At 42.8% G+C, this 14813-nt stretch overlaps 1 protein-coding gene across 1 annotated transcript in view; it reads right to left on the reverse strand.

Annotated features, from left to right (window-relative positions):
* dcp2 (decapping mRNA 2) overlaps positions 1 to 14813 on the reverse strand; it is a 54888-nt gene that overhangs the window by 24182 nt on the left and 15893 nt on the right. The window contains exon 7 of the mRNA XM_084326518.1: positions 1007 to 1111. Within this exon, the coding sequence (XP_084182644.1) occupies positions 1007 to 1111 (105 nt within the window). The remainder of the gene's footprint in view (positions 1 to 1006; positions 1112 to 14813) is intronic.

Below are 14813 nucleotides of genomic sequence, written 5' to 3' on the forward strand. Positions count from 1 at the left end.
GTCTATTTTGTTTTTAACTGCATTGATCAGGAGCAGCACTCCTAATTTCATTGTATTGGTACAATGACCTTTCTATTATTTTCTATTCTGCCTTATATCGATGCTTTTACGCCTATAATAAGAGAGGATTATAATGCAGTGCCAAGCAAGATTCCATAAGAACATCCCAACGGATCTGTTAATATTTAACTGTATAACTAGCTGTCGTTCTACACTCTATGCTATTCTTCTTCCAACTCAGAACACAGGAGTATCATTATAAAGTTATTTGTTTCAGTGATGCAGTTCCAACGAGGTTCTTGCAAATAATGCCAACAAAAGATGTTCCTGGTGCCCTTTTATCGGCGCATCTCTCTACCCGTGCCCAGTTTTTCTTGGTTAAATATGTCGAATGTAAATTAATACAGCCTACTCAAATTCTCAAGGTTGTCCGTCTGTCTGAACCAGGCAGCATGTAAATATCATCCCGGTATCCATCTTGATTAGATCCTAAGGCACCAAATATAGATGTGTGTTTTTTTTACAGGGCAGACGTATCTTCGCGTCACAATGCAACACTATGACCTTCTCTGAAGCAGAAACCGAGACTACCACTCAATAGGGAGGTGTAGTCTGACGTCGCTTTAGTTTCCCACGCGGTACACCCGTATAGGGATTCATCATTGGGAAAATTTATTATCGGCTATTGTAATAATTCTGCCTTATGAACATTGGCAAGCTTTCCATGTTTGCACAAAATGAGTTCCCTTCCATCACTAACATTATTGTTTAAGCATTTTTGGTTGAAATAAAATAAATTTGACGTAATTATTTTACGATTAATTGCGAATTGTTTCATGTTGAGCTATAGATTGTGGATGAATATACACAGAAAGGTACACCAGGCCAATGTTCATGCTTTATATAAGACGATTTAGAAATGTGTACATTGGAAATACATTGCAATTTCAAGCGAGGTGGACTGGCCAGAAACAACAATGACGTAATCCTGCGAAGGTGGACCTACCGGATTTTGTCCAGGATTTTGCACGGAGTGCTGCCATTAGAGGCGAAGTCCTCATCGCTGTCTGTGGACTCTCCCTTCAGCTTGGCTATCCATTCTCGGAGTGGTCTGTGGGCGGGAGAGCAGAGCTTTTCACCGTCGATAACACTGAATAGTTAATGAGTCGTACAGGAGACAACAGCAAGAAGCACAATGCAAGTCCAGACTGAGGAGGCTATGCGTTAGGAAAGTTGAAAATGAATCTATTCTATTATTCAAAACAATACTGAACACTTTGTGTGTGTTATTTAACCCCCATTTAAGAAAAATAAATGAAAAATGTATTGAAATGTCTACAAATTAGAACATACCGTATATTAATATCCCCCGAAATCTTAAGTAAGTTGTAAATCTAGCAAGCAAACATGGCTGGCATTTGATGCGATGTCAAAGGTGAAACGGAGCGTATCGACCTTAGAATAGAGTAACTGTATGATAAAGCTACAGAGGTGCCTAATTCAATTCAAACCACAAGGTAATCAACTCAACATATTGATTATCGATACTACAATACTACTAATCACACCAGAGAGAACAAGATAACAGTAATAGTCAATACTACTAATCACACCAGAGAGAACAAGATAACAGTAATATTGCCAATACTACTAATCACACCAGAGAGAACAAGATAACAGTAATATTGTCAATACTACTAATCACACCAGAGAGAACAAGATAACAGTAATATTGTCAATACTACTAATCACACCAGAGAGAACAAGATAACAGTAATATTGTCAATACTACTAATCACACCAGAGAGAACAAGATAACAGTAATATTGTCAATACTACTAATCACACCAGAGATAACAAGATAACAATATAACAGTAACTAGACAATTCTGCGGAGGAAATTGTGAAAGTGTGGGTGATGCCTGTGCATCGCCAGCCAACGGGAGAGGGTCTTCCAGCCGAGTCCGACGGCGCCTCTCAAGAGTCTCTCTACGACAAACGGTCAAAAGATACAATAAGTGGGCGGGACTTAAGCATAGGGGGTGGGGAAAACATAGACCAATAAAAGGGGATCTCCTTGCAGAGTTCAACGACCCCTCTCGCAAGTCTCTACGACAAATGGTTCACGAGATATGAAATGGTTTATGGGTGTGGCTTCATAAAGGGGGCGTGGTTAACCTAAACCAATGAATGAAGAAGTCTGTACTGAGTTGATTGATTGACACCTCCCTTAAGTCTCTACAACAAGCGAGGGCGGCTACGTGGCGTAGTGGGCAAGGCGCTCGCCACAAAATCTGGAGACGCTGGGCTTGCCTGTTCGAGCCCAGCGCTCCACATTTGCTTTCAGTTTAGCTGGTCGTCCGTACTAATACACATTGGCCGTATTAGGGGGTGGGAAACTGATGGGTGGGGATCGGGCGTTGTGGACAGCGACTCCTACAGGTCGGTTGGTGCGCCTGCACAGTAGAATCAGGAAGTGTCGGGGGCAGCGTGAGCCTCCCACGTGTTACTCCTCGCCACTGAGAGATCGAGCTGCGCAGGTGAAAAGATGCGACTGCTGTTACCTCAAGTACCGGAGGGGACTTGTGCTATGTATGACTTAGTCCACATTGCAGCCGGCTTGTGGGAGGCAAGAAACAGCGTTCGTGACAGGGGAGGGTTGAATTGGATGATACGAAATTGGGATGGGAGAAAATATAGAAAATGGGAGAAAAAGTGGATATAAAAAAAAAAAAGTCTCTACAACAAGCGGTTCTTGAGGTATGAAAGGAGTGAGGCCTGTACAAGGGGGCCGGTCTTATGAAAGGGGCGTGGTTAAAGGCCCACTTGCAGGTTAAACCCTACTCTTCAATTATAGGTAGTTTACATCATTGGTATCTATTTTCATTATTTATTTTTTTCCATTTGACACCGGAAATTCCACTCAGAAAGGGTTAAAAATGTCCACGCACAAATAACATGTATGGAGCCAATCAAAAAGCGTATCAGACGCTATCAGTGCCGTGACGTCACGGCAGGTAACTTTCCCCTATTTCTGATGCACTACAATGGAGTTTGACGAGTGCAGAAAGCTATTTCCTTGATCCAAATGGACGCCTTACAAGACGCAAATGGGTTTAATCGTCGGGAGACTTTGATGGACCAGCTACAACTGCATTTTTGGTTTAAACAAGGTAGTTATAAGGTTTTTAATGTCGTAAAAAAATAACTACATGTACCACTAGGCAGCCTGTTGTTCAGTACAGCAGCGCTATTGGTCTGTTAGGCTGTCGCCTTATGCCCGTCCGGGTCATAGTACCAAGCTGGCTATATGGCTCTGGCTAACGTTACCCCGCTAACGTTAGCATTATGTCTACTGTCGTGAACCATTTTAAATCGGGGCATGTAAAAGAGTTTGGGGAACGAGTAAAATGTGCAGGTCCTCTTCTCAGACCTGTGGGGCAAAGCACTGCACGCATCATGCCGGCTAGCAAGCTACACGTCACGGCATGTTGATACGATAGTAGCCCCTCGGATAGCACTCGGTGCATCACAGACACGAAAGGGGCTACCACGATAGCTAACTAACGTTAACGTTACAAGCTCAAACACCTTATAACTACGGTCGTGGCCATAAGTTCCCTGGCAGAATACTTTGTTTGTGAGGACAAATGTATACAAAGAGGAGAGAACCATTTTAAATCGGGGTGTTGTGAAGGATCAGATTAAACCGAATATATATATTTATTTATGGATATATATTTAATAGTATTTGTATATCGTTTGATATCCCCTGTATATTCCTTGTACAATATGCACTGAATATCCCTTTAGTCTACTAACAGCCCATAATAGTTTCATTCTACCATTGGACGAGAACCTGGCGCCAGCAGCCATGCCCCTTGGTTCAAGTTCAATCGTGCCGACAAACATGTCGTGGCAAGCCCGGTTCCGCGTAGGAATACGTCTGGCGAAATACGAATGGTACTATTTGTTCACAGCGCATATATATATGGCGCAAGTAAAGTAGAACTTTCTTTTTAGTCCATTAGTCCTTTACCCTCCAACCTAGTAACAGACGCGAAGCCTCACCCACGACGCACGTGTGGTGCAGTAAGGCCTACTTGGCCTCAGAATAGGCATTGAGACATCGTGTGGATTAATAGTTGAATTGTCATAGTTTGGCACTATACCGTCGAGTGGGACGTATTTCTATTAAGTTAATAATAGTCTATTATGTATGGTGCATCGTTCGGTTAGAGTTATAAAGTGAGCAGTACCCCCATCGTTCCTGACGTTATCTGGAGTCTTAACCAGGCTGGGCAGACCACGTGTGGTGCTTGCATCCGAGGAGCTCCGGGCCAGGACGAGTGGACCTGTACATTGGATTACTTTACCCGGACGACGGCGAGCCTTCCACGGCTTGGATTATCTACATGCTTTGGGTGCTTTGATTATTCCATGGATAACGGCCAACACTGCTGAGTGTTGGAACTACCCCCCCGAGAGGAGTCCAGGTGAGACGGCGCTCTACCCCGAGTGAGGTCGCCTCACGTCTCTTCGTTGTGGACCGGCAGCTACCGTCCACCAGAGGGTCCAGCTGTATTCATCTGTGGACCGAGGTTCTGTGGGCACCGTGTTCAGCACTCTGAATTCTCCCAAGAAATCGTCGGCCAGATGGGATACCGCCAGCGGTATTAAACATTAGTATTTACAAATATGGTAACGTGGTTGTGGCTTTTACAAATAGTGGTTAGCTTTAGAGATAAATGGCTATGATCACGGAACACTAGTGTTAGGTGAAACAGAGACTAGATCCTCGGCTAGTAGTAGTAACAAGAAGGCTTTGCTTCCTGCCACTACCTGCCTGTGACTCTCAGAGCCCCTGCTGTCCTGTACCTGCTGTGATGTCATCATTAAGATGACACGCGCACGTTATGAACCATGGATTAAAATATCCACGTGTGTGGTGGTTGTGGTTGGGCAGACAAAATGTTTGATAAAAACGCTAAAACTGGGTCAATTTCGATAATTTTTTTCCCCTCTTCATGAAAGTCACCGTTGGCCTAGTCACATTGTTTATTGAACAAAAATACAACATGCAAGTGGGCCTTTAAGATAAACCAATTAATGTATAAGTCTGTACTGAGTTGATTGACACCTTCCATAAGCATAATATTGACCTTCTCTTCTCCCTCTACACCTTCTCTTCTCCCTCTACACTAAATCTCTGGGTAATAGGGATGGGTACCGAATTCGGTACTTTTAAAGGTACTTACCGAAACATGTCGCTACTACCGAGTATCGATTCATGCGAGATACCGTAAAAAAATATATATATATATATTTTTTTTTTAACCTTTTTTCTTTTCATGTCACCATTCACACGCACAATATACGTATCAGGGCCGACGTTCCACTCTACTGGTTAAAGTTGCTTACTCGTGAGTAGTACGTTCGTTGATAAAGAAAAATAAGGTCCACAGCCGCTCCGGTGTAAAACAAAGATATCCAAATGGTTTATTTCTCTTCCACAGCGAAGTCTTTCTTTACAGAAGTGATCCTAAAGCCATTTTCCTAAATATTCACGTCACTACTAGAAGGTAAGAAAACTGTATTTTCCCAGTCTCCAAAATCACTGCTGACTCGACACATGAAAATTCCTCCTCACCTGAAAGCCATAAATCAACTTGCCGGCTCTTTCCACAGCAAAACAGTAGGCTTCAATCTATGTTGTTTAGTCCATCTGTTCAGTACTGCTCAGCACTGTTTCAAGATGCACATTGAGCTCTTCTATTGTTGAATATATACACAAATGTTCTAGAATATTTGATTATGACATCACGAATGGTCTAGAATGTTCCATTATGACAAATTACTACGGTTCAATGACTTTATCTAAATCCAATCAATATTCCTAATGCCGTTTCAATGTAAGGTTATAAAAATAAACATATAAAGATTAATATAATACAATAACATAAATATATAGCTTTGGCTCCTCTACAATACGCTTACCTAGGATTTGACTTGATTCAACAACAAAGCAGTCGGGGCAATGGCAAGCCGAAAACGGTCGAAAGTGTAGTTATTTGAAGTTTGGATTTTCTTTTTTCACAACTGAGGTAGGTAGATTACATTTTTAGAGACTAAAGTACCGAAAAAGGGTACCGTTGGGTACCGGTATCGATTCACAGGTACCGGTACCGTATCGGTTCAAATGTGAACGGTACCCATCCCTACTGGGTAACATTATCACGTCTTATGCCTTCTCGTAACATTGCTATGCCGATGATACTCAACTCTTCCTCTCCTTCCCTCCCTCAGATATCCACGTCTCTGAGCGGATCTCGGCCTGTCTGTCTGACATCTCTGCCTGGATGACGACCAACCAGTGTTAATTTTGTCAACTAAAATGATGACGAAAGATGTTCGTCAACAAAGGTTTTTTTCATGACGACAACGAGACGTGACGTCACGTTATTGAAGACCATGTGACGCTAACGAGACTAAATAGTTTATTAAATATCGTTGACCACAACTGAGGACACAAAAATGTCATTTACAAAAACCAGGATGAAATTTCTCTTCATGTATGTTGATATTGTTGACTAAAACAAGACGAGACAAAATAATTACCGTATAACTTTTCTTAATGCCATTAACATTCCGGTATATAGTTCATATTCACGACGCTATAAAATGGGAACGTATTGATGAAAAAATTATTTGTATAAGGCATATTGAAGGGACAGTTTATAGTGTCAATTGACAATGAGAATGGACAGATAGCAATAATATAAAGTATAGATTTAGCTCTACAAACAGCCTCACGCACAATGAACGTTTATTATGAAATGCTGGCCGTATAGAATGGGATTAGACGGATCCCAATGGCCCTGAATGTGTTAAGAGGGAATGTCGTAGAGTGGAGCGAGTTTGGAGAAAAACCAAGCTCACTGTCCACCTACAGTTTTTAAAGCAAACTACAGTTGCCTACAACAAAGTTGGCAAGACAGACGTATTTCTCAGGCATTATTAATGAGAATAAGACAAATGCCAGAGTTTTATTTTCCACCATTGAAGGTCTCTTAAATCCCCCCCAGTCCTACAAGCAGTCGCTCGCTGCCACTAAAGCTAAGTGTAATGAGTTTGCATCCTTTTTTGATATGTCATAAAAAGGATGTCAGCCGTATGTCAAGAACCTAGGGGTCATTTTTGATCCACAATTTAAATTTGACAGACAAGAAAACTCAGTGGTAAAGGCATGTTTATTCCAACTACGCACCATTGCCAAACTCAAAGCCCTTCTCTCCCCTGCAGACCTTCAGAGAGTCATCCACGCCTTCATTTCATCTAGATTAGACTACTGCAACTCCCTCTATATAGGCATTAACCAGTCTTCCCTGTCCCGCTTACAACTGGTACAAAACGCTGCTGCCAGACTGTTGACCGGAACCCGCAAGAGAGACCACATCACCCCTGTCCTTGCCTCCCTTCATTGGCTCCCAGTACGCTACAGGATAGATTTTAAGGTTCTCCTATTTGTTTTTAAAGCCCTTAATGGTCACACACCCTCCTACATCTCAGACCTCCTATCCCCCTATTCCAACACCAGGTCCCTCAGGTTAGCCGATCAGAGGCTCCTGACAGTCCGGAGGTCTAACCTCAAGCTCAGGGGGGGCCGTGCCTTTGCTATCGCAGCCCCTGAACTGTGGAACAGCATCCCCACCTCCATTAGGCTCGCCCCCTCGATAGATGCCTTCAAATCGAGGCTCAAAACCCACTTGTACCTACTAGCCTTTCCCGTTCACTGACTCATGCCCTGTTTTTCTATGTGTTTGCCTGTGTGCCCTCCCATAAAACGGAGTGTGTTTGTTGTCTATATGTATCTTGTGTATTTACCCTCTGTACAGCACTTTGGTTGACACGCGTCATGTGAAATGTGCTTTATAAATAAATTTGATTGATTGATTGATTGATTGATAATAGAATTCTTAACATTCATGCTAGTATTATGAGTGATGCTCCTAGCACAAACTCTCAAACTGCTAGTGGTGCTATATGCAACAGGATAAATCGCTCCAGGGGAAGTCTAACATTGTGTGCAATTGATGAAGAGGAACTCCGCAAAACCATATCGCAAATGTCATCATCCTCCTGTTCATTGGATGCCATTCCCACCCCCTTCCTCAAAGAGGTTTTAGACAGTGTGATTGGAGATATCCTTACAATTGTAAACAGCTCTGGCGGCTAGGTGGTGTAGTGGGCAAGGCACTCGCCACCAGTGTGGAGACGCTAGGATTCGCGTGTTCGAATCCAGCTCTCCACATTGTTTTTCAGTTTGGCTGGTCGTCCGCAGTAATACACATTGGCCGTATTACGGGGAGGGAAAACTGAAGGGTGGGGATCGAACGTTGTGAACAAGCGACTCCTACAAGTCGGTTGGTGCGCCTGCGCAGTAGAATCAGGAAGTGTCGGGGGCAGCGTGAGCCTCCCACGCGTTACTCCTCGACACTGAGAGATCGAGCTGCGCAGGTGAAAAGATGCGACTGCTGTTACCTCAAGTACCGGAGGGGACTTGTGCTATGTATGACTTAGTCCACATTGCAGCCGGCTTGTGGGAGGCAAGAAACAGCGTTCGTGACAGGGGAGGGTTGAATTGGATGATACGAAAATTGGGATGGGAGAAAAATATGGAAAAAATGGGAGAAAAAGTGGATCAAAAAAAAAAATATTGTAAACAGCTCTCTCCAATCAGGCGTCTTTCCAGACTCACTAAAAATGGCTGTAGTTAGGCCCTTATTAAAGAAACACAACCTTGATCCCTCTGTGTTGAGTAATTATATACCTATCTCTAATCTCCCTTTTCTGGGCAAGGTCTTAGAAAAAACTATTTTTCATCAACTGGATGCGTTTTTACAGAAAAATAAGGTTTATAACAAATTCCAATCTGGCTTCCGGAGGGGCCATAGCACTGAAACAGCACTTGTAAAGGTAATCAATGACCTTGGGGTGTCTGCGGACAATAAAGATGTATCCGTTCTCTTACTCCTAGATTTAACGGCTGAATTTGACACAATTGACCACACAATTTTAATGCACTGTCTCGAGTACTGGATAGGTCTGTCAGGCACGGCCTTGTCCTGGTTTTATTCCTAATTAACAGGTAGAAGCTACTCTGTCAATCTAGCGAAAGGGCTCCATTCTTGGCCCTTTATTGTTCTCCCTGTATATACTGCCGCTGGGTGGACTTATTACCAATCATAGAGTTAACTTCCATTTATATACTGATGATACCCAGCTTTACCTCTCCGTAGCTCCAGACGAGCCCTGTGCTCTAGACCCGCTGTTGACCTGTTTGTCCAGCATAAAAGGCTGGATGAGTGAGAATTTTCTCAAGCTAAATGAGGATAAGACAGAAGTTCTCATAGTGGGGTCTAGTGAGCAGAGAGAATTGATAATAAGTAGACTGGGTAACCTGAATGTAGAAAATAACACTGCAGTAAAGAACCTGTGGGTTATTATTGATTCTGAATTGAATTTTAATACACACATTAATCATGTTACGAAGATTGCCTTCTTTCATCTTCGAAATATTGCACGAATTAGAGCCTATCTGTCCCTGGATGATGCAAAAACGCTAATCCACGCTTTTGTTTTCTCTCGGCTTGATTATTGTAAAGCACTTTATTCTGGCCTGCCAAAGAAAACAACTGACGGATTACAACTTGTCCAAAATTCGGCAGCCAGAATTTTAACTAGAACTAAGATGAGGGAACATATTACTCCAGTTTTAGCTTCACTGCATTGGCTCCCGGTTGTCTTTAGGATTGATTTTAAAAATTCTCTTGCTTGTTTTTAAAGCTCTTAATGGTCTGGCACCGTCCTACCTCTGCCTACATAGATATGTTCCAAACCGCCCCCTCAGGACCTGCTCGAAGTGCCTACAATGAAATATAAAAAATATGGCGAAGCAGCCTCTTGTTTCTATGGGCCGACGGCGTGGAATAATCTCCCACTACATATAAAACAGGCAGCCTCTGTGGATAGCTTTAAAGCACAGCTCAAGACCTATTTTTATACTCTTGCCTTTAACTGATTTTAAAATCCCAATAAAAAAATAAAAATTTGTTTCTGTGACTGACATGCTGCGCGGTAAATTTTTTCAAGCCAGCAGTGTCACTCACCTACAAGGAAACAACTCCTCAAAACGTACAGAAAGCCTCTCATATCCGTACTCTCTGTCTCTGACATGCTGCGCGGTCAGTTTCATCAACCCAGCAGTGTCACTCACCTACAAGGAAACAACTCAAATCCCTGCACGGGTTGGCCCCTTCCTACCGACCAACAACTCCACCCCTACACTCCAGCACGAGGCCTCCGCTCCTCCAACCCGACCTCATCATCATCATCATTTTATTTATCCGTACATGGAATCACCACAGTCCAACAGTACATATTCACATAATTCACAAAAAATACCATGGCCGAAAGGAACAGGAAGAAGAAAAAATCTTATATATACCTGCCCCTACACACGTACAACACACCGATAGACATATTGTGTAAAACCAAACAGAATATACCCATTTTGCAAAAAATAAATAAAAATTTAACATCAACACAACCAAATTAAATCAACATAAATAAACCCATTTTGTCTATCTATCAGTCAAACTACATATTTAGGTTAATTCATTTACACACACACACCCCCACACACACACACTTATATAATGTATTATACTTCTATATACTATCTAATTTCTATTTTATTATAATATAACTAAATCATACTATTTATTCTACACCATATTGGTACAGTATTATACAATATTTTAATATATTATTATTCTATGTTACGCTGCTATATACTATATTACTATACTCATACTGGCCTACACTACAACTCTATGCTACGTCCTGACACGCTAAACTGCAATATTATACTAAACTGTGCTATACTGTCTATGTATCTTTTCTTTGCACAACCTTTTGAAGTGAAATATATTATTGGAACTCTTTTCATCGTTCTGCAAAGAGTTCCATAGTTTGATACCTATAACTGAGGTGCACCTTTGTTTTAAGGTTGTTCGTGCAAATTGGTGTTTAAAATTTAATTTCCTTCTGCTGTCATCTGGACAGGGAACGAACAACCTCTGTATATTTGCTGGTAATACTCTGCATTTTGCTCTAAACAAAACTAATAAAGTCTGTATTTCAGCTAACTCTTTAAGTTTCAATAGTCTGGATTTAATAAATAATTCGTTGGTATGTTCTCTTGAATCTACACACCGAGCTTTTGCTGTAGCTGCCTCCAGACTGTGGAACTCCCTCTCCCCCCTCATCCGAGGCTCTGACACCATCAACCTCTTCAAAACAAAGCTAAAAACCCACCTGTTCACACTTGCCTTCAGGCAACACGGCCCCGCTCCCATGTAGCCCACCCCTGACTCTTTTAAGCCACAGATTCCGGTTTTGTTTAGTTGTTTGTTTGTTTTGTTTGTTAATTTCAACCACTTCATCCAATTGGACAGCACCTTGCTTAATTTCTTTTATCTCTTTTATCTTATTTGTTTTTTTCCTGTTGTTACTATACACAGATATTCATTATTTTTTATCTTTTATTTTTTTTCCAACATTTTTATTTGTCCATCCTTTCCTTGTACAGTGTCCTTGAGTCTGAGAAAGGCGCTTCTCTCTTAAAATCCAATCTATTATTATTATTATTATTATTATTATTATTATTATTATTATTATTATTATTATTATTATTATTATTATTAACTCCTCAAAACTGACTGTTCTATTTTTATTCACATAATATGCTTACTTCATATATCTATTCTATTTACATATATGCCTACCTCTTGTATCTATTGCTATGTTCGCCCATCACAATCACGCGAGCAGTCTAACACCTGTCCCGTCTTCCTGTCTCCCTGTGAGTGGCTGTCCCGGAGGCGTGAATATTAAAGGCAACCAACTTGTGTTCGGCTTTTCTCTGATTGGCCGCGCCCCCACGAGCAGGCAAGCGCAGCCGTCCCACGTCCCAAATGAAATCCAAGGAGCAAGCGCGGCAGCGCGGGCAACCAACTTGTGTACCGTTGGGCTGCTGTTCCAACGCACTTGTGTTGGGCTGCGGTAGCAGTGGAGCGCTGCTGACTGATTATTATGTTTCGCGTTTTTAACAACCAACGGTAGATTCACTCGTCACTGTACATGTATAAACAAAGCCCATACAGTTATGAAATGCGCTGAACTAGAAAATACATCTGGTAGTTCGTTTATGACGTTAATTAATAATAAACACTGTTAGGACTCTTAATAATAAACACTGTTACGACTATCTGACTCTTAATAATAAACACTGTTAGGACTATCTGACTCTTACTAATAAACACTGTGTTAGGACTATAAACACTGTTAGGACTATCTGACTCTTAATAATAAACACTGTTAGGACTATCTGACTCTTACTAATAAACACTGTGTTAGGACTATAAACGCTGTTAGGACTATCTGACTCTTAATAATAAACACTGTGTTAGGACTATAAACACTGTTAGGACTATCTGACTCTTTTTTTTTTTTTTTTTTTTATTGGTCTTTTTCCCCCTCCATTTTCCTCCGATGTTCTCCCATCCCAATGTTAGTCGTATGCCAATTCCCAGTCCCTTCCTGGTCGCTGCGCTTTACCCCCCACAGTCAGATCATTTGGGAGAGTGGAGGCTACCACGTGCTTCCTCCGACACACGTCCAGCCAATCACCGCTTCTTTTCACCTGGCAGCGCGGATTCTCATTGAGAGGGCGTAGCGTGTGGGAGGACCACACTATCCCCCTCACGTCCAATCCGCGCTTAGCAGGCGCCCCGACCGAACTGTAGGAGTCGCTGTTTACAACGACCCGGACCCACCCCGCCAGCTTCTCCCACCCTCTGATACAGCCAATTGTATCAGTGCAGACGGCCAGCCAAGCTGGTGACAACCCCGGAGCTGTGAGCTGGATTCGAACAGGCGAACCAAGCTCACAGCTCCGGGGCTGGTGACGAACGCAATCTCCGCTCGACCACCTAACCGCCCTAGGACTATCTGACTCTTAATAATAAACACTGTTACAGTGTTAGGACTATCTCGATTCGCGCGTCACTACTGTAACTAGAAACTCTGGGTGTCACTGTACATCAGTGTGGAACTGTAAGCTGTAACGTTATTTCGCGTTTTTAACGTCAGCGGGGCGATGCGGTGGTTTGTCCCCGGCTTCCGTGCACCGCCGCCGGCTCTACTCGGTCCAGCTCCAGCAGCAGCGACCGTGCTCCGTTGTAGAACGAAGCCCTTCAATGACAAGCGCTCTCATATTTTGCGAATGCATAAACTATATCTTAAATTATGGCTATGTGTCTAATATGGCTGTCGCTTATCAATGACTTCGCGACAGCCATATTAGACACATCGCCATAATTTAAGATATAGTTTATGCATTCGCAAATATGAGAGCTCTGTCATTGAAGTGGGTGGTGGCAGTGTAACAGCGTTCACCCTGATGTAAAGTAGCGATTTTTATTGTTTTGTCATGACAACCCAATTACATAATCCAACATATGTGTAAAGAAACAACATATTCCAGTTAACGGTATATTTTTTAATGATTCATTACGGTATAAATTAGGTTAACTGGAGCTGTGGAGGCTGCTTGCTGAAGAGCCAGCGGGGCGACGCGGTTGTTTTTTCCCCGGCTTCCGTGCGCCGCCCGCGGCTTGACTCGGTTCAGCTCCAGCAGCAGCAGCGGCCGTTCCTCCGTTGTAGGAAGCCCTTCAATGACAAGCGCTCTCATATTTTGCGAATGCATAAACTATATCTTAAATTATGGCTATGTGTCTAATATGGCTGTCGCTTATCAATGACTTCGCGACAGCCATATTAGACACATCGCCATAATTTAAGATATAGTTTATGCATTCGCAAATATGAGAGCTCTGTCATTGAAGTGGGTGGTGGCAGCTTACTAACAGTAGCGATTTTTATTGTTTTGTCATGACCAAACATAATCCCAACATAGATAGGAGGTGTACTGTATGTCAAATGTCGGTCATGTGGTGGAAGAGTTTAGTACAGTCACACAACAGAACACCGCTGTAGTACAGTCACACAACAGAACACCGCTGGTTCGACCAGCGCTTCTGCCTGCCGCGTCTCTCTTGCCGCAAGGGCGTGTGCTAGTGGATTGATTGATTGGCCGTGTGGCCAATCAGAGAAACGCTGAACGAAAAGCTGAACACAAGTTGGTTGCCTTTAATATTCACGCGTCCCGGAGTGATGACCGGAGTGCTGGATGTCCCGTGATGACACCCACCCAGGATGCGACCCTCTCTGCGTGCCCCCCTGTCTCCCTATCTCCGGCTGTCTCGTAGTGATGACCGGAGTGTTCGACGTCCCGTGATGACCGGGAGGATGCGACCCTCTCTGCGTCGCCCCGTCTCCCTGTCTCCGGCTGTCTCGGAGTGATGACCAGAATGTAGAACGTCCCGGGAGGACGCGCCCCTGTGCCTCAACTAGATCCGCCATCAGTTCTATCTTTAATCTTATAAAATGCTCAGTTGCTATCACTATCAGCTCTATATTTAATTTTTCAAAATGTTCAGTTGCTATCGCATTCACTACACACATGGGTGCATGCTTACCAACTGTTCGCCTGTTTTTTGCAACATACAACACTACTATCACCGACATCTAAGAAGGGAGATCCCCCCCCTTGAATGGCCCTTCTAAGGTTTCTCTCCTCCACATTTTTTCCTATTGTTAGGTTTTAGTGAGTTTTTCCTTACCTTCGC

This window comes from Notolepis coatsorum (assembly GCF_963971535.1).
Source record: "Notolepis coatsorum genome assembly, chromosome: 12".
Taxonomy (NCBI): Eukaryota; Metazoa; Chordata; class Actinopteri; order Aulopiformes; family Paralepididae; genus Notolepis; species Notolepis coatsorum.